The sequence below is a fragment of the Crotalus tigris genome, unplaced genomic scaffold (assembly GCF_016545835.1).
Source record: "Crotalus tigris isolate CLP2741 ecotype Arizona unplaced genomic scaffold, ASM1654583v1 scf7180000023617.9722795, whole genome shotgun sequence".
Classification (NCBI taxonomy): Eukaryota; Metazoa; Chordata; class Lepidosauria; order Squamata; family Viperidae; genus Crotalus; species Crotalus tigris.
In genome coordinates this window covers 4,653,765-4,674,884 of record NW_024100081.1, presented here as the reverse complement: position 1 = coordinate 4,674,884, position 21,120 = coordinate 4,653,765, and the positions used below count along the sequence as shown (strand labels likewise).

General features: G+C 37.1%; 2 protein-coding genes across 5 annotated transcripts in view; one reads left to right on the top strand and one right to left on the bottom strand.

Annotated features, from left to right (window-relative positions):
* Positions 1-13: 13 nt before the first annotated feature.
* LOC120297306 (calreticulin-like) lies at positions 14-20,551 on the bottom strand. Of its 3 annotated transcripts, none has more exons than XM_039319789.1 (11): positions 20,412-20,551; positions 18,498-18,620; positions 17,621-17,670; positions 15,865-15,966; positions 12,130-12,333; positions 11,067-11,161; positions 9,492-9,701; positions 8,245-8,358; positions 7,056-7,199; positions 4,127-4,219; positions 14-1,302 (listed from the first exon to the last, which is right to left on the bottom strand). In XM_039319789.1, the coding sequence occupies exons 3-11, from the start codon at positions 17,643-17,645 to the stop codon at positions 1,177-1,179; spliced, it is 1,113 nt and encodes a 370-aa protein (XP_039175723.1). In that variant the 5' UTR covers positions 17,646-17,670; positions 18,498-18,620; positions 20,412-20,551; the 3' UTR covers positions 14-1,176. The 3 variants fall into 3 exon arrangements, with proteins under 3 accessions (XP_039175723.1, XP_039175724.1, XP_039175722.1); XM_039319790.1 differs by lacking the exon at positions 20,412-20,551 and adding an exon at positions 20,242-20,328; XM_039319788.1 differs by lacking the exons at positions 17,621-17,670; positions 18,498-18,620; positions 20,412-20,551 and adding an exon at positions 17,349-17,607.
* Positions 20,336-21,120, top strand: part of OSBPL9 (oxysterol binding protein like 9) — a 65,253-nt gene continuing 64,468 nt past the window's right edge. Inside the window, exon 1 of one of the 2 annotated variants that reach the window (XM_039319786.1) lies at positions 20,336-20,533. In XM_039319786.1, coding sequence (XP_039175720.1) covers positions 20,423-20,533 — 111 coding nt within the window. In that variant the 5' untranslated portion in view covers positions 20,336-20,422. The remainder of the gene's footprint in view (positions 20,534-21,120) is intronic. The other variant, XM_039319782.1, reaches the window with a different exon arrangement.

The window sequence follows — 21,120 nt, the reverse complement described above, 5'->3', positions numbered from 1 at the left end:
TAGAAAGCTATTCTTATATATAAATATAGGAGGAGCTCTTTTATTGTTTAGTCATACAATTACACATGGTAGCAGCTACCAGTTTTTCCCACAACTTCAGGAAAAATTAAACATGAAAGAAGCGGTGATGTGAAATATTCTACATAAGCTATACATCTGTATCAAAATGCATTGTATCCAGCACGCTAAATGACAAAAAAAGTAACAAAAATCATATTGCAAACATTAGCTTCCCACATCACATAAGATTCATTAATGAGAGAAAAGCCTCAGCATCTGAATGGAGGCCATTTTGGATTTAGGGAATTTGAAATCAAACTTATTAGTTCCAGTTTTTGTAAAACCCAAATGGCATGGACTATCAGGCCTAGATTTTTAGGAAGAATTTTTCATGTAATGAATGGGAGGAAGGCAAAGGTTTAAGCTTTCTACAGTGGCTTGGATTCTCCATTTCTGGAGGTTTTTAAGAATAGGCTGGACTTGTTAAATAGGTTTTCTTGCATATTGCAAAGGATTTGAATAGATGACCTTTGTTACTTTCCAATTTGACAATTCTATGACTTTACAATTAATCAATGTTTGCTAATAATTATAAGTCTTTGTTCTGATTCGGGAGGGGGGGCTGATTCATATGTCTTTCGTGACCTATTTTCAGTTTCTTTTTAAGCCCCCCCCCAAATCACAAAAAAATCAGAAAATCCATCAGATATGAGGATGTTTTTTTACACAGCATTTCCCCATGCAACCTGGATACAATTAACAAATAACACATAAGGTCTTCTTGTATTTCTGATTATGGTAGTTTCAGTAAGGTTTCAGACTATCTATGGGTATTTGGAAATAGTTACTCTCCCTTTCAATTCAGAAGTGATTTTGTGTTCAATGAGTGTGAATTACGTGTCTCACATCTCTGCAGTGTGTAAGTTCCTTCATGTATATGAAATTAATGCTTCTTCTGAACATCAATAGATTGTAATATTGCAGAGATTGATATGTATAAAACAAACTATAGAAACTATACATTTTTTCAGGTATTCACCAGTCATCTAGTAGTACAAAAATTGTCAGGATTTTCATATCACCATTGCATTTTGGATAACATTAGAAAATAAGTACAATACTACCCAACAGTGATTACCAGATTGAGTGACAGTAATTATACAATGGTTTGATTGATCAGAGTTCATCTTTGACTTTAATAACTTTTTTCTTCTTTTCTTTCTTGATCTCTTTTTTTGGCTCCTGTTCATTAATATTTTTAAATGCTGCATCTTGTCCTTCCCGTCTCCTCCACTCCCTCTCCTGTTTAGAAGAAGAAATTATATACAATTAATAAACTCAAACTTGATATAATTTGATGATCAAATTCTATCATTATATATAGTTCTGCCTTTAATAGAATATAGTTTTTAAATTAAAATTAATAACTGAGATCTCATCATTTTTGATAATCATTTTAATATTACAGCAACAAAAAGTACAAAAGAATTATAATAATATACTTGTTACAGCTATAGTGAGCAAACTTTATAATTAAAAATATGCAATTACTCTTTAGATTATTAACATCCTGTAAAACAGGGGTCCCCAACCCCCGGTCCGTGGACCGGTACCAGGCCGTGGCATGTCAGCAACCGGTCCGCACAAACAAGCAAAGCTCCATCTGCAGGATGCAGGCAGCACACAAAACCACACATTCTCCGGTCCGTGGAAAAACCTCTCTACATGGAACCCGTCCCTGGTGCCCAAAAGGTATTTGAAATGGACACCTAACATCAGAACTATCATTAAAAAGGCACAACAAAGAATGATATTCCTGCATCAACTCAGAAAGTTCAGACTGGCCAGGAGCTGTTGATACAGTTCTACAGAGGAATTATTGAATCTGTCATTTGTGTTTCCATAACTGGTTTGGTACAGCAACCAAGCAGAACAGATATAGACTTCAACGGATAGTTAGGACTGCAGAAAAACAACTGCAACCGGCCTGCCTTCCATTGAGGACCTGTGTATTTGCATGGGTCAGAAAAAGGGCTGAGAAAATATCAACAGACCCCTCATATCCTGGACATATGCTGTTTCAACCCTTCCCTTGAGGACACAGTTACAGGGAATTGCATGTCAAAACAACCAGACACAGAGACATGTTTTTCCCTCCTGCCATCGCTCTGCTGAATTCCCACTACTTATGTCTGTTTACCCACGTAGTATGGCTGTATTACTATTATCTTTCTCATATTTTCAACTACTTGGTATCGTTATTATGATTATTATTACTCTGTTGTTTTGCATGTACACTGAGAGCTTATGCACCGGAGACAAATTTCTTGTGTGTCTAATCACACTTGGCCAAATAAACTCTTCTATTCTATTTAGATAGCAAACTTCCCAAGCTCTACAATACCCAAATAATGCTACTCAAGTTCAGAACAATTTTCCTAGCTTATTCAATATCAATAAATGTAAGTAAATATCAATTGCTAATTTTTAAAACTGATTCCTGCAGTTCATAACATAGTTTGATCATCCTCGCTTTACCATATTTGCCTGCTATTTGATCAGTTTTTCACAAAGCATGCTATACTGCTTATGTTGTGATGTTACAAAAACAACACCGAGCAGGAAGTTTTTTGAAGTACAGCTATATAATTTATAAGAAAAGCATAATAAAAAATAGTTTCTCTTTTTCTGTTACAACCTTATTGCTATTCAAGTAATCTATTTTTTTCCAATTCCCATCTCTAATGAGTGAACCTTTTTTTTAAAGTAAATTATGACCAGTGTAATGGAGATGGATAATGCAATTAAAAAGTATTTGTGTGCGTACTGCTTATTCCTCAACAGAATCAAGCTGCTGATTTTATAATCTTTTTAGTCCTCAACTGTTCCATTCATGAATTTGCCCTCATGTATGAGCAAGTGAAATTATGTAAGGATTGGACTAAATTATGTAAGGATATAGCCATGCAGCCTACCTCTTCAAGTCCCACTTTCCTTAATTTTTTTGAACATCTGCAGGAGAGTTTACTTATGATCTCCCGAGCAGTTTTCCACACAGGTTTAAATGGGTTCCAGACTATACATATGATTATGTACAGGTTCAAACTTTACATTTACATTTTTTTTCAAGATGGGAAGAACAAGGGACAAAACAGAATAGGAGGAGGACAATATGGCAGAACTACTGTATATGCCGGCGTATAAGACGACTTCTGGAAGCACTAAACTCAGCGCCAAAGACGGGGGTCGTCTTATACGCCGAGTCGTCTTATACGCCGGAAATACTGGTAGTTTCCGGCGTGTAAGACGAAGTTCTAGGAATGCAGCTCGGCGATAAAGATGGGGGTCGTCTTATACGCCAGGTCGCCTAATACGCCGGCATATACGGTAATCTGCACAAATCTGCCCTCTTCAGGGTTTAATGCTAGCACACATTCAGACAAATATCTAAATCAGTGTTTCCCAAACTTGACAATTTTAAGGCATGAGGACTTCAACTCCCAGAATTCCACAGCCAGCAACGCTGGCTGTGGAATTCTGGGAGTTGAAGTCCACATGCCTTAAAATTGTCAAGTTTGGGAAACACTGATCTAAATGGTCATTTTGCCCTATTGCATTCCATACTCTGCCACATAGACAATAATAGATTACTTTGCAAAAGTATTCAGCAACAGTATGTTGTGATGTGGATCCCATTCACTATTCCAATAATTTGGTCATGCTGTTATCCAGGAGTTTCCCTTCAACCTTATTTTCTGTTTCTACCTGCAACACTTAGTAATCACTGAGCTTTTTGGTTATGTAAGCAATTGCACCCAGAGTATTAACATGGAAAATGTTGGAAATGTTAAATATTGTTTAAAGCTTTTTTTATTCAGAAAATACATACAAACACAAAGCATAAGGAAATTAAGAACAATTATGCACTGTAATTAGACTTAAACACAAATCAGTGAATGCTTCTTCTATTGCATTTGTAGCCTTCTATTTTTTATGACACTGGTTTTGGCAGTTTATTTCATTATGCTTTATTTTAATATTTGTATAGTGCTTGATACTCATAAAGACAGAGGAGCAATTTAAATGTTGCAATAAATAAATTACGAAATATCCCGAAATTACTTACAAAAGTGACACCCCACATTTCATTCCCAGCATCTTCAGCATAGTCTTCATCATTTGTAATAAGAAAGTTATCAAATATTGTACCAGATTTTCCCTGTTGAAATAAAAAATGGCAGAACTATTTAGTCACGTAATTGCATACCATCCTGTACTGAAGGAACTGTGAACAGTAAGCTTTGAAAAGACCAGAAAGGGATTTGATAGCACTCTTCATCTATCTGCAAGAATGTGATAGTTCAAGATTTGTTCTCTGTGATACCATAATACAAAATAATGGATTTAATTTATAAGATAATACTTTCAAAAATACTTCCTAATGAGCCAATGAAGAATGGATAAACTATCATTTACTTATGTTCAAACAATCATCTGTCTAGGACAGGGCTTTTCAACCTTTTCATCCATTGTACCACTTTTACGATATGGCAATATCCGAGTACCACCAATCGCCTACCAAGGTGTCAAAAACTTGATGACAAAAAAAAAAAAAGAAAAAAGAAAAAAGTGATAAAGTACAGGTAATCCTCAACTTACAACAATTCGCTTAGTGACTGTTCGAAGTTACAATGGCACTGTAAAAAGTGCTCCCCGAGCCACAGAGCAAGACACCTGCCTGCACACCCAGTGGCGCTCTTCCTCCTGTCTGAGGTTTTCATTGTTGTGAGCATTTCTGTTGCGGATTGGCAGCAGGGGTGGGGTGTTTGGTTTTTATTCCCCCCCCTCCCCGTCTGCTGGGTGGTTGCAGTAGGTTTTGGACACTTCACATGACCCTGGGACACTGACCGTCATAAATATAAATCAGTTGCCAAGCATCTGAATGTAAATCACAAGATCCTGGAGATGCTGCAACATTCCAGTTGATCGGCGCTTCTTCTGGGCTCAGCAGAAGCACCAGGATCAGCACCGAGCTCCAGCTGGAGCCTGGCACTGATCCTGGTGCTTCCACTGAGCCCTGACAGTCCCGAAGTGGTGATCAGCTGGAAAGCGACACTGACCCTGGTGCTTCTGCTGAGCCCTGACAGCCCTGCAGCTCCAGCCATCTTTCGCTCAGGCTTCTGCAGTGCTGCCACTGGTTCAGCTCATTCCCCTCCCCCGCTACCACTTTTCTAGGATGGTCGCGTACCAACTGCAAGGTGCCAATGTACCACAGGTGGTACCCGTACCACTGGTTGAAAAGCCCTGGTCTAGGATACTTCAATCTGGATTCCTACACTAACTAGCGATGGATTTGAGGTCCAAAATGCCAGTACTATGAAATAAAGTACACATATTTCAAAATAAATAAATACATATGTTCCTTAACATTTTTGTTTTCCTAAGCAAGCAAAAAGTATGGATAGTCTTTGACTTGTAACAGTAATTGGGACCAGAATTTACATCACTAAGTGATATGGTTGTAAAGCACAACCGGATCGCTTAGCAGTGGCAATGCCTGCAGTTCTGGTTACTGTTAATTGAATCCATAGTCATGGGTAAGGCTGCTGGTTTCCCACAACTAACTCAGTGGCAAAGGCAGTAGGAAGCAGCCAGTGGACAAGGGGCTGCTTCTTGGGTGGGGGAAGAGTGTGTATGTGTGGAGGGGGGAAGCACAAGGATGTGAGGATGTGCTTCAAGGGACAGGGAGGATGTGATGACGTGTAAGAATGGCAGTGTCATGGTGGGCTCAGATTTGGAATCAGGAGGAGCAGGATGACAAACAGCCAGTTCTGAAGCCAGCTCCAGGCATACCGGCAGTATATGAACAGCCAACTTCACCACTACTGGACAGACTGCCATCTGAGCAGGCAGAGAGATAGGCTGGCCAACAACCAGCAGGCACAGCTGCTGTTGCTCTCCAAAGATGAGGGTGTGGAATTACCACCTCCTCCCATCACAAGAGCTTTGCAGGCTGAAAAGAAAATGGAGCAAAGGCGCTCTGCAGGACTGCTCACACTGAAGGGGTCTCACCCCACTAAATAAGCTACAACGGGGCTTCTTCTATTAGACTGGAGCAGCAAACATAAGCTGTCTGTTGACTTGTGAACCTTGTAACTTTGGCTTTGAAGCTGCTTTGAATGGGAGCTCTCATGAGCCCAGCTTGCTAAACTTTGAAGAAAACTTGTCTCTATCCTGCAAGTCTCATTTAGTAAAGCAAACAAAATAATATCTTTGTGTACTTGTGTGTGCTTGGTCTGGAACAGGGTGAAGATCAGGGAGAAAGTGCAGAGGTATGAAGGAGGCACCGGGAGAGTCAGGAATGTGTGCAGGGATTTGCAAAGGAGGTTTGGCAAGGACTGGAGAGGGTGCATGACTGTAAGGAGGAGGGTTGAGGAGGGTGTGCAAAAGAGGCACAATGAGGCTTAGGAAGAGTTCACAAGGAAGTGAGGGAGTTGCATTAAGGCTTGGAGTGTACAGGGGTGCACAGTAATGTGTGAGATGCACATTACTGGGGAGGGTGTGTGGAATGCATGAGTGGCAGGGGAGGCACAGGGAAGATGCATGGTGGGGGGGGGAGGTGGAAGTGTCAAATATGGCACAGAGGGGCTAGAAGAGGGAGCATGGGTGAGGCAGACTTACCTCAGGAACCTATGATCTTTTCTGCTGTCTTCCCATTTACTTTCTGGGGAAGCCAGCGGGGAGGGTTGCAAATGGCAATCATGTGATCAGGGGTGCTGCAACTGGTCATAAGAGTCTGTTGCCAAGCACCTTGATCACAGTCATGTGATTAAGGAGGTGCTAAACAGCCAGAACTGTAAGGATTATTTATAACCACCATTCATTCAGTGCTGATGTAACTTTTGAACGGTTGCTGAATTAATGGTCATAAATCAAAGACTATCTGAAGATTTTTTATTTTATTTTCTTACTACGATGGTACAGAATATCTCGAGAATTGTCCATTATCTTCATAATTTGAACAATATATTTTACAAACTTTGTAATATACATACCTGTAAAATTTCTAAACCAATGACACTAATGTTATAAAATTTGTAAATATTAGGATCTGGTTTGTATTCAGGGTTGTCAACTTCTGGTTGGACCCAAATGCCATTATAATTAGGGTTTTTAATGATACGAGGTTTCCAAATGCCCTAAAAAAAATGGAAAGATGGTTGAATATCATTTTCCAAAGCTGCTTAAACCAAGGTATATAAAACAGACTGAAATCTATTGAAATGAAGGAAACACACCATTGACTTCTTAGTGAAATAATTTGAAATGTTGTTAAAGCTTTAAAAATGTATATTATACTGAATGCTATCTGCAACTATTAACATGACACAAACAACAAAAATGACAACAGGAAAAAAAAGGCATAACAGAAAATGTTGGAAGGTAATGTAGCAACCAAAAACAGAAAGAAAGGTAAAACTAGATTTATCATCAGATCTGAGAAGTGAATATTTTAAAATGAAATTTTGAAATCTATACAATAATTTGGTAGGAATTCAATGTAGATAATTCAGGGTGGCAGATAATAAATCATGATAATGAGAGAAAAACCCATGCAGTGTTTAAATAGTTTTTAGTCAACAGCTAATAACATGCTAGTTGTAATATGGTTTGGTAGTTTGATAGCTATTGTCATTTGTAAAGCATGGTTTATATTTTATCATTTAAGCAGGTTGTAGCTTATTCATCAAATTATGCTTAAAGATATATTAATTCCACATACAAAGCTACACAATGAAAGTTCTTTCCTCATAAAAAATGAAACATAATTGAGAAAGTGAAGAATAAGATAGAATACAAAGCAATGAAGATAAAGGAAAGGGAGTTGCTATAGGAAAGGAATTATCAGCATCGAGCTGAAGTTATTCTGTTGAGATGTTAATGTCTGAAATGGGATGCAAGGTCCTAAGATGCCTCAAGGATTGGAAGATTGTTCTTTAAAAAATCATCAAGAAAACATGAATGAATGGTCAATGGAGGTAAGGAGTCAAGAATGATGAAGCTAAGTGTAAATTTGTAAATGAAATGGGCAAATGAAGACTAGTGAAATGAAGACTATGATGATTTATATAATAATAAAACTAGATTCAATATCTTATAGCTTAATTAGTATTTAAATTACATTGCAAGATTAAATAACCTCTGGTCTAGTCACTATTTTATTACTTTCACTAATACTCTTACTTTATATTCAGGATTTGGAATCAATGGTGGTTCCCATGCCCCATCCATTTCTTCATCCCAGTCATCTGGCTTTATCACAGTAGGATCAGGAATTCTTTGTGGTTGGTCCCAATCCTAAAATAGTTTCATCAATGTTACTAATTGTAATAGTTAGCTTCTACAAGTATTTTGACAGGAAAAGAAAATTAGCTAATATTATTCTCCAAAGTATGGTTTATATAACTGCTTCAATAATTTTATTATTCTGATTCACTCAAGAATCAAGATACAGAATTTTGTCACCAAATATCTATTGGAAAGAATTAGCTGCAATATTTTATTATCTTAACATACTCAAAAATAAGGAACCTGCTAATAAAATATATTGTAATAGATATTTGTTTCAACCCAACCATTTAATTCTTCATGAGATAGAAGTTTTATGACTACAGAGTGGCAGCTACTAGAAACCTTTTATGTACCTCTGAATTTGGAATGTAATTAATACAACTCAAAAAGCAATTTTGAATGAATCTGTAATGGAACAATGGGCAAGCTGCTTTTCTTATTTACAAAAATACATTCAGCAGTTCACTGGATTGTTATCTGAGGTTCACCAGACAACATGATTAGCAATTATACAGCTGCACCAAATATAATTTAGCTTTATACTGCTTACATAAAGTCTGCAGTTTGGACAGAAGAAGTAATCATTCCACCACTGCAAGTCTAAAACTACTTATAGGTAATTTATATAATCAGTATTATAATTGAGATGAGAGACCAGGAGAAAGATGGCATGAAGGCTTTTTAAGTAAGTCTCTTCTATCATTCCATTTTCAATTTTTGTGAGTAGTAGAATGTTAAATACTAGTCATAATCTGTTGCCAAGATCGAATACTGATTTTAGAATTTACAGTCTAGTCCAAGGGTAGGCAACTTTGGCTCTTTTATGACTTGTGGACTTCAACTCCCAGAATTCCTGAGCCAGCCATGCTGGCTCAGGAATTCTGGGAGTTGAAGTCCACAAGTCATAAAAGAGCCAAGGTTGCCTATCCCTGGTCTAGTCCCAATTCCTACCACTATGAAATTAGATCAAAAAAGCACCACTTAAACTATACATCCTTACAAAAAAACCCTATGGAACATATATTGTTATTATAACTAATTAAAAATCAGGTAACAGTCGTAATTTCATTGTATCAGTGAAACACAGTAGGCAAATTGATACAGACAGTGAAATCATGCAGTTCAAAGTGAAACCATACATCTGGTTTTTTATGTGTGGGATCTGAAATAGTTGGCCTTTCATCCCAATAATCAGGTTTTGGCAGATCATGATCTATGATCCTTTTTGGAGGCAGGAAGTCCCAATCTTCTTCTAGATGGCCAGCCTCAACCACATAATTATCTATCTTTACTTCATAAGTTAAATCAGGACGTAGAATCAGAGTGTAGAGGTGGGTAAAGTCATCCGTCTTGAAAAAAACCAAAAACAAACATTGTTACAGAAACATGGAAATGTTTTTCCAGTGCTGTACAACTGAGTTTTGCTAATTAAATTTCATGAGGTCTAAAAAAATAATAAGTCTGCTACTAGTATGATCTATCAGTGCAGCATCCAAGAAAATTATAATCCTAGAACAATCACCAAATTTCTTGCTGCGTTAAGACTACATGCAAATAGTTAACAACAATCTATTTATACATTAAAATGAGGGGTATTGATAGTAAACAACCACAACAATAAAGTTGGAAGCAACCTTGGAGTCTTCTAGTCCAACCCCCTCCTCAGGCAGGAAACCCTATACCATTTCAGACAAATGGTTGTCCAGTCTCTTTAAAAATTTCCAGTGTTGGAGCATTCACAACTTCTGGAGGCAAGTTGTTCCACTGATTAATTGTTCTAACTGTCAGGAAGTTTCTCCTTGGTTCTAGGTTGCTTCTCTCTTTGGTTAGTTTCCATCCATTGCTTCTTATCCTGCCTTCAGGTGCTTTGGAGAATAGCTTGACTCTCTCTTCTTTGTGGCAACCCCTGTGATATTGGAACATATCATGTCTCTCCTAGTCCTTCTCTTCATTAAACTAGACCGGGTAGGCAACCTTGGCTCTTTTATGACTTGTGGACTTCAACTCCCAGAATTCTTGAGCCAGCCACGCTGAGGTAAAAGGGAAAGGTTTCCAAGCTGAGCCATGCTGGCTCAGGAATTCTGGGAGTTGAAGTTCACAAGTCATAAAAGAGTCAAGGTTGCCTACCCTGACCTAGACATACCCAATTCCAGCAACCTTACATGTTTTAGCCTCCAGTCCCCTAATCATCTTTATTGCTCTTCTCTGTACTCTTTCTAGAGTCTCAACATTTTTTTTACATCATGATGACCAAAACTGGATGCAGTATTCCAAGTGTGGCCTTATCAAGGCATTGTAAAGTGATATTAATACTTCACATGATCTTGATTTTATCTCTCTGTTAATGCAGCCTAGCACTATGTTTGCTTTTTTGGCAGCTGCGGCACACTGCTGGCTCAAATTTAAGTGATTGTCCACTAGGACTCTGAGATCTCTCTCAGTTACTACTATTGAGAAGGTACCACCCATACCATACCTGTGCATTTGGTTTTTCTTGCCTAAATGTAGAACCTTACTTTTTTCACCATTGAATTTCATTTTGTTAATAGCACCCAAATACTTGCTAATTTTCCAGCTGACTTGCTGTTAGCTTCTGACACTTGAAATAATTTACAAAATTTATCTAGAATTAGTCAACAAGCTCCCAAACAATACTGCTAAAAATTGCAAGCTAAATTAAATATTAATAATTCACTGAAAAGCATTGATCATACCTCACACGTAATGTTCTTTTTAATAAAATAGTAGTCATCTTTATAGTTCAAAATAACTTGCACTACCTTTTTATATTTTCCACATATATCAGGTCCTAGAAGAAAAGAATACCAAATTATTCTGGCAGAATTATACATACATGCATACATACATACATACATACATACATATACACACCCAGACATCCCCCCCACATATATGTATGTGTATACAGTCAAGGAAAACAAAAATAAGCACAGCACTCCAATCTTGTTTCCGCCAGAGGTCATCCACAATTGCAATCAATGTTGTTTGAGTCCCAAATCCAGGTTTGAAATGCAACTCAAAGGGGTCCAGATAATCTACTGTCTCCAGGGTTCTCAGAAGCTATATTGTCCCCATTATCTACATTTTATTAAAATATTTATTTTAGAAAACCATAGCTTTCCCTTTCCCTCTAATTAGCTTGAACTTAGTCACATCATTTTAGAAACATATACTATTAAGCAATAAAAATAAACATCCATATGAAGAAAACTTAAATTCCAAAATCTATACATTTTTGTCTTCTAGCAGTAGACAAGTACCCAATGAAATTAGTTAGTTAGTTTAAAATGCCTATAAAAACATAAGCAATAATAAAATTTTCCACATAAGCAATAATAAATTTATTGCATGGACATGCCAATATGCTGATATTTGTGTACAGTATCTGTATATTGCTAAATAATAACTATGATTTTATTTAGAATTTCCAATATGGAATACTCTTTGACATACAACGAGGGTAAACTGTTGACTTTATATCCCACCCAGTGGGTTCCTGAAATTATCTAGCCATGGTCAAGCCATGGTCAAAAACAAGATAGTATACTAAACCACAGCCCTAACATTACCCAGATAATCTCTTCATATTTTTATATAGATCTTACTGTAAAACTCAATTAACTCATTCATATATATAAGAGAACAGATAAAAATATTGAAAAACAATGTCTCTAGGGAGCTCATTTCCTGCGAGATTTACACTAACATAATATTTCTGCTTCAAATTAATATTAGTAGGCATTAAAGAGAACATACCAAACATAATATAATATGGTGAATCTTCATTCAGGATCTCTTGATTCAGATCGACAGAAAAAAGTTTGATATAGGCCCCACCACAATCAACCTGTTGGTCATATTTTACTGTATATTGAACCACTAAAGTCTGATTTTCATTGTTGAATGGCGGAAACCTTGCTGATACCGCATAGTACCTAATGTCTTGAGTTGTCTGCAAACCTATAAAAAGAAATGATATTCAAATATCCAAATAATGCTACTAATCAAGTGATTTGCCACAGGCATGAACTGTATATATGCTTTATTATTCTTTTATTAGGGATTACAATGACTTTATGAAAATTATGAGATAATATATACCTCCTTGGTTCTGCTTTAGAGGCATGTGAAATATATTAATAAACACAGCTTAGAAGTACATTATTATATTTTCACTTGCTACTTTTTTCCAAAGATATTTCTATTAATACATATAGCATGTAATATGCTACTATATCATAATATAGAATAGTTCTGTTAAAGGAAACTCTAGAAACTAAATTAATTTCTAATGCATTACTGCAGATGACTACTCAGAAGTAAGTTTTGTTGAATTTAATTATATATCTTCCCAAGTACCTGAGACTACCTGCTTCCCAGGTAGCATGTAAGGGATTGTAGTTTCATTGTGATTTATGTATTATCTATGTATATACTACTAAAACTTTTGTCAATAGATAAATTGAATGAAATGTGCATCATAGAACCAGAAATTTTGAATCAAGGGCTAATATACTGAATGCCTCCAAAATCCATCCTCCTATATTTCTTCATAACAATTCTGTGGGGTAGGATGGGCTCAAAGTAATCTGTGAGCTGCTGTGGCTGCAGATGGAGTAGAAACGGGATCTCTCTGGTGTCAGTCAAATATATTAGCCACTTTGCTTTGCCCTTGCTCATCTTGTTTCATTTTTCAACTGCTTCCCACTCTAAAACTGAGTTTATACTAGTCCCTCTTTCTGTTGCCAGAAGATCAAGTAGATCAGTCCTGCCCTAGCTTTCAGGAGATCCTATTTTTAAACAGTCTTTGTCACATGATCCTATTTTTAAACAGTCTCTGACAACTTCCTGCAACTCAGTGAAGAAGCTGGCAGGGATTCGAAACTAGTCTGAATTGAGAATGCCAATGTACAACATTGTGGTAAAAAAAAAATTAAATTAGATTAGATTAAAATTAAATTAAATGTCCGCATAATTACGCCACATGAAAAGAAAGGGGGACATCCTGGTCAAGAGATAACACCTAACATTGTCAGGATATGGCAAGGAAGAGAGATGAAGAAATAGAGAATGAAAGAGCTTCACATTTCCAGTGTCACAAGGAAAAATATAGAACGAGGAGACAAGAAAAGATAGAGAAAACAGAAGATCAAATTAAGAATATTTGGCAAACATTAATTACTCTGAGAATTCCTCAGCAAGACCTCAACAGAAAAAGAGTGAGGCAAAATGCATGACTTTCACATTGTAATATTTCTGCTGATGTTGATGCCATAGCCAAAGTCTACCCTCATTGTCATTCATTCCTATTGCTTGGAGAAACTTGAATTTCTGCTGTTTGAAGGGAAAAGTCAGGATACGCATTTTGCAACTTCTACCTAATGAATCCTCAGTTGATACAGTAATGATGAACCTATTGCAAATAGTTCAGGAAGAACACCAGACAATACAACTGCCTTTTCCAAATGATATCCTTTGATGACAAAGAAATTATTTCAAAAAGGAATAGATGGAATCCTTCTGTGATTATTCAAGGGCAAATCCATCATTACATCAGATATTTAATACCAGACCCCAACCCGCAAGCCAAATATATTCAAATTTACTTAATGGATGCTCAAGACAGCATAACATTGAGAATGGATATACTCCACATGATGAAATTAATGTGATTCTTGAATTACTGGAAGGAACAGAAAGGGAAGGAGGGAGGGAAGAGGAGGAAGGGAAGGAAGGCCTATCTATCCTGGTCCGTATCACCTCATTGTGTGTCTTCCCGGCCCACAAAGCACTTCTTGCACACAACCATTTACCCTCCCTGCCAACCCCTGCATGCCTTCCCTCTCTTGCATGTACCCATCCTGAACCATGGTGCCCCCACGTCTCCTCTGACCCACTCAATATCTCTTGATAAACTGTACCTTGTCCATGCCCATCCTGCATTCCTCCCTTGACCCTTGCCATGCCTCTTGAACAGCTTACACACCCTTTCTGACCCATGCTGCACCTCCATGTGCCTTCTCGCTGACCTGTACGGTACCTCTTGTGTACCCTAAAGTATCCCCCGGCACCCTTTTCAACACATGTGTGCCATTCCTGACTAGCATAGCAACTCTCAACACCCTGCAAGCTCCATGCATTGTTTTGAAACCACACTGTTCCCCATACCTTCTATCCTAGTCACATATCATCTCTCATAAACACCAGGGCACCCTTCCCAACCTAGGTCACCCACTCATGTGCCATACTCAAACCATGTGTCATCTCTGGCATACTTACTCATCTCCCAACCCATGCAGCACCTCTCACATATCCCTGTGTATCATTACTTACTTGCACTCCCATTCCTTCTCTCACCTAGCAGATTAAGGATAACCTGTCAGGAATTGGATGGATAGATGGAGGGAGGGAGGAAGGGAGGGAGGGAGAGAAGGAGGGAGAGAAGGAGGGAGGGAGGGAGGAAGGAAGGAGAGAAGAAGGTCGGAAAAGAGTGAGGGAAATGAGGAAACAATGAAGGAAGGAAGGAAGGAAGGAGGAAGGGAGGGAGAGAAGAAGATCGGAAAAGAGTGAGGGAAATGAGGAAACAATGAAGGAAGGAAGGAAGGAAGGAAGGAGGAAGGGAGGGAAAGAAGGAAGGAATGAAAGAAAAGGGAAGGAGAGAGAAAGGAAGGAAGATGGAAAGTAGAAATTGTGAAGAAGGGAAGGAGGGAAGGAAGTGTGGAAAGGAGGAAGATTTCTGATGATGCCTGCCAGCTTTCCACAAGAAAACTCAATGGAGAAGCCAGCAGGAATTCTGAAGTTGCTCCCATTCCCTGTTTTGCCCTTGAGAGACGTTTTATATACTGCATGGTAGAATTGAGAGGGACACCATTTCTGACTAAAGGAAGGAAATAATCCATCTAGATATGAGACAACCTGTCCTGTCAAAACGTATTTATTAATTGAAACATGTAATGGTAGAATAGCAATTGGACAACTAACATGGATCAATTTAAAATATAAAAGCATTTGAGTTACTTGGAAAATGTACATTGAAATTAACATCTTTAGCACAGACAGTAGAGTTAAGATCCCAGTTTATACAAATGCAATATATTTAAACTGAAGATGATTGGAATTTAATATGAGACTGAAGAATAAAAGATTCAGCTAGTTGGAATAAGTCTTGACTCTGACCGATCAAACTTTGAAGTTCTTCTAACTCCAGACTCTGTTGTCAAATCACAGGTAATTTTTTAATTTTCTTAATTTTAAAAATGATAATGTGATGTTGAATAAAAATTTCTCTTTGAGGTATAAAAACCCACAACTTTTTTTGAAATATATTGTGCAAATACTGGTAAAAGATACTTTATGCAGATATTTTAGCATTAGCCAAACCGATGTGAATAACTGCATAAAACTACATAATAAAATCCAGAAATTCACTAGAACACATTAAAAAAAAACCTAGTTTCATAGTTGCCTGAAAAAATATATGTATTATTTTACCTATATCTTTTTCTCTGTCACCATAAAATTTTCCTGATCCTATTCGAAATTTGCCATAATCACTTCTGTACTTAGACAGAACCCACCGTTCCTGCCATCCATCTGAAAAAGAAAAATAACATTTCCGTTTTACAAGATATCACAGCAATATTACTTCACTTTATATGAAGTTTGATTCGTGTATATAGTTTGCAATAAACCTATGATTACAATGTATATGAACTTATAATAACAAGAAAACATTTAAGAAATACAACTCATTTATTATTGTGTAGCTTAGTATACAAAATTATTAAAATTACAGCTATTTTCTTCCTTACGACTATTATATAACTCCTTTATTACAATGTAAGAAAAAGTCAATAAACTTTTAAAAATAATTCAAGTTTTATCAATTAATACGTATTAAGTAAAAACAACTCCATAAAATGCATGTTACTCAGGAATGTTCAAAAGCCATCTGGAGCTTGTGATAACTGCTCCTGGACCCAAGGGACTGTAATGCATGTTGAATCATGTCTGGTGAATTGCCAGAGTTGTTCCATGTTTAAATCACTAAATCTACAATTAAATATGCAGAGATAATAAAAAAAAATTATTTATATTTTCACCTATTGTATAAGAAAATTTCACTAAAGCGAAGTGCAGTTCAAGCTGGAAATAATTTAAGTAACAAAAACTTGTAGGTAGAGCAAATCTCCTAAACAAAGGGCTTTTCAGTTGTAACAACCTGTGTTGATCTTCCCAGACAAAAATAAGCTGGAAGAACTGATGAAATGGATTGGAGATGACCGAAGGACATACAATATATTTGACCCTATATTTTTATCTTTCTTTCCTTTGTAAGCAAATATTCAAGAATTAACCAAGCTAAATCAATCCAAAAACCAAAACATGCATTACATATATTTGAATTTATAATTATTTAAATTATTGCTATAAATAAAATTGCAATGTATATAGGAGTGGTTAAGAATTGATATAAGGAAAAGAAACTGAAATAAGGTCAGTTAATACAAAATGATTTCTTTTTGCATAGAGAGAACATATGTTACAGATGACATACCAATTTTGATATTTTGGTTTTAGAAATTACAGAATAAAAGTTTACTATAAAAACTCTTATTATTTTTTAAATGGCTGAGAATCATGATTTGAGACACACTGCATAAGGGATCCTGGACATATCTCTTCATATCCTTTTTCTTCTCCCATCCCGGCATCATTCAGTAGATTTATAATATTCATTTAAAAATTCTACCCTTAAAAAAATGTTGCTAATTTTAGACTTCTCTCTTTCTTATATCTTTCTACAGTATTAATGAATGTGCATACAGATCATTGGATGATATGATGTTATACAAATATTCATTATAGTTTATCAATGTAAAAAAAAGCAAGAATATAATTCTGAGATTGAGTGACTCTATGAAGAAGATTTAGGTTATATTCTAGGACAGAAAAAAAAGCAAAATGTCACTTACCCTCATCATCAAACTCTTCCCTAAAATATTCTTTTGTTATAACGGGTTGCTCTTTTTCTAAAACAGTGGGAGAGCTATCATCATTATCATTTAGGTTTCCCCAAGCCAGACTTATCAGAAAGTATCCTAAGAAAATCAGGTTCATCCCTGATACCATAGTAGATATTTTAATACAAGTGGTAGGATGCTTCTTTAAATTGTATAGAAATACTTGAGTATTTCTGAAATCTCTTCCTATTGCTCTCATGTACATCACTATAATTGCTACTTACAGGTGAGGAGACAGATCTTTTCCATTGGCTAAAATCCATGAATAATGATGCTATGGGGACCAACCAGAAAGAACCACGCAATTAAACCAACAGAAACTATTTAAAATGTCTCAGAGGAAATTAATTTTGTATGCACAGATGCCTAAACTAATTCAAATCAATTCACACCCAGGAAATACATGGGCTTCCTCCTATATACAAGTTTGAATGATCCCTCTATATCAGGGGTGTCAAACTGCGGCCCATGGGCCGGATGCATCATAGCAAAACTACGCCCACCCCATTGCCGGCAATGGCAAAAAAGTCACGATATATTGCGAGTTTGACACCCCTGCTCTATATACAAGTCTGAAATACTATGGAGGAGAAGACTGCATTTTCAAAACCTGCTTGAAGACTTTTAAAAAGCAAATTTCAATTAGATACAGCGATTCTATTCTTTCAGACTATAATCTATTTTCCTCCCATTTTTTCTTAGTAAGTTTGCAATTTTATGTTGTCATATGAATATGTTATTTTTAAATATCTTGTACTTTTATTTTCTAAATAAAACAAAACCATCACAGTAGAGATGAGAGAAATTAAAAAAAAACATTTCTGTTGATAATATTGGTAAATTAAAATACTGCTGAGATGTTTGGGGAGTTAGAATAAGATCATAACTAAATGGTTGGTAAATATGAACATGCAAAATGGAAATACAGATTAAGTTTAAATATAAGTGGGATTTGGGGATGACTTTTTTCTATCACAGGAATCAAATTACAGGAAAATAAAATAGATTTATTTTACTGAAAGCTAAATTTATCTCAAAATATTCAGAACAATTTTGACATTTTAAAAGAAGCAAAAAATATGATATAAAAATATGTCTTACTATAATCCTTGCAGATGTTGATGGGAGAGAGGAAAAAAGAATCAGTGCTCAAGACAGAAAGGCCTCAGGCATCTACATTATGCAGTGGAGTCTTTCGACTTTTTTCCGAATTACAGCTGTTGTCTGAGAGAAAGAATGTTCTTGTTATAACTGTAATTTATTGCTTTCTGAGCTTTCTTTTGACAATTTGTCTTAAGATATTAAGTTTGAACTACATGTCTTGAAACTTGCAAAGATCACATTATGTTATATTTTAGTTATGATTGTTGAACAAACCATAATGGCTATATTTACTCATTTTAAGCTAGAGGATGGAATACATTCAACCTGTTTGGGTCATTTATAATTCAATATATCACGCAAATTTAGAAATTTGGATCAATTGGGCAAGCTAGTTAATAAGTACAATAACAAAGATAGTTTCATGGAAAGAAAAATTGCCAGAATAAAACTTTGGTAAACAGAAGTAGATATTATACTTGATCAATTCTAATTTGAGATAATCAGGCATATATTTAAGAGAGCTGAATAAAAGCAGCCCTCCCAGACAATCTTGGCTGATCTTGAAAAAGCTATCAGGATGGACACAAAGTATAATTGGGCCTCATCAGACTCAATTTTTGGCAACGTTCTGGAAAAAAAGGCAAAAGTGGAAGACCATATAATGTGTTCACAATTTGACATTTTTATTAATATCTCTTTGGTGTACACAAATCAAACTCACAAATATTGATCAGATTTTTTATCAAGTTCTTACACGATGTTGGGGAAAGGAGTGCTTGTTTTAAGGTGTTCTTGATAAATGCTGTGTGTTCTATATATAACCCTAATATGTAGATGCTTTGAAATGATTTGTGTACTTATCTAAGGCTTTCATTTTTCTGTTCAGTGAAACACTTGCAAAGCAGAGACTGTACCCTTGCTTAGCTTGGCACATTTTCACCAGATCTGCAAGTTCCCTTGAAAGCTCATTTTCAGTTTGGCCTTTCCACTGCCCTTTTTATATCAATATTTAAAACAAAACAGCAGCCCAGGTTTACGGATGGGAAGGACAACTTTTCTACTTCCTACCTCAACTGCCAATCTCTTCAGGAAGAGTTGAACTTCTGCTTTGATTCATCACTCTCACTTCCCCCCCCCTTCCGTTTTTACTTTTTTTCAGGGGAAGAAAAGCAGATAATATTGCCTAGGAGAAGAGCTAAACTTTGTTCTCAAACAAGATTGTCTTATGGCAAACTCTTCAGCTTACCGACCCCAAGCATTTATTAAATGAAAATAATGTAATAAATACTTTAATGGTACTACAACTAATAATATTGATCCCTTGGAAAGCCCCATTTACTTTTGGGTGTCGATATTAACCACTTTGGGAAAGAGGAATTTCAACTATCTGATACTCTTGACTAAAAGAAATCTTAGTTCAAGGAACAAGCTGGAAATAAAGAATTTTTCCCCCTTTTGGCCCTCTCTCCCCACATCTGATTTTACTCTGACTGAATTTAACATCCAAATTCAATCGGACTGGATCTCAATCTGAGGAGTGCCGACAACCTAAATAAAGATTTGTCCCAAGCAGGCAGCCTGAAATCTCAATCCATTTCCGCAAACTCGGTCACACTGAGACGAAAGGGACCCACGCGCGCCCCCTTACGATTTTTTGGGGGCCCTTTCTCATTGCCTCACCCCGCACGACAAAGCCACGCCCCCTCTCTTATATGCCCTCCTCTTTATTTAGTCTCTCAACTTGTTCCTTCCGCGGCGGCTGTTTTGCTCCTCCTCGTCTCGCGCTGCTTCCCTCAGACGTTGCTCATTGACGGTGCTCGCGCTCTTTCCGGTAGCCCCCACCCCTCCCTTTCGCTTTAACCCCCGCTCGCGAGACTGGCGTTCCTCTTAGCGGGCTGTTTGGCATCTTACCGGCTCCCAAGATGGCGTCCATCATGGAAGGTCCGCTGAGCAAATGGACCAACCTGATGAAAGGTTGGCAGTACCGCTGGTTTGTGCTGGACTACAACGCAGGACTGCTTTCCTATTACACGGTGAATATGGAAGGAGGGGCCGCGCTGGAATATAAACGAAGCGCGCAGTGTGCGTGTGTGTGTGTGTGTGTGTGTGTGTGTGTGTGTGTGAGAGAGAGAGAGAGAGAGAGAGAGTTTGTGAGAGAGAGAGAGAGAGAGAGAGAGAGAGAGAGAGAGAGAGAGTTTGTGGGGGGGAAGCAGCCCGTCAAGCTGCGCGCTTGGTAGAGATAGGAGATGGGGGGGGGAGGTTTCTGAGAGAGGGCGTGTCCTACCGGAAAGCCAATCGGGATAGGTGAAATCCTGCTGGTGTCCAATGAGGAGTTAAGTTTGGAAGATTTACATGAAAGGAGCGTGCGGGAGAATTAACTTTTAATTTACTGCGACTGAAGTGGGGAAGAGGTTAAAGTCCCCGGCCTGGTCCTTGGAATGTACTGCTTGGTTTATGAAACGAATAGAACAACGCTAATCCAAAACATATCAGTGGGTGTGGAAAGGGTACTCTCTTTTCTTTTGGCATAGGTAGATTTTCGAATTGGAAGGAACCTTGGAGGTCTTCTAGTCCAACCCCCTCTCAAACAGGAGTCTCTATACCGTTCCAGATAAATGGC

Coding starts and splice junctions, on each gene's coding strand:
- LOC120297306 (XM_039319788.1), bottom strand. CDS start 17,601: ATGTACATGAGAGCAATAGGAAGAGATTTCAGAAATACTCAAGTATTT. Junction 11,162..12,129: donor ACCATATTATATTATGTTTG/GTATGTTCTCTT, acceptor CTTTTCTTCTAG/GACCTGATATATGTGGAAAA. Junction 7,200..8,244: donor TTCCAAATCCTGAATATAAA/GTAAGAGTATTA, acceptor CATTTTTTTTAG/GGCATTTGGAAACCTCGTAT.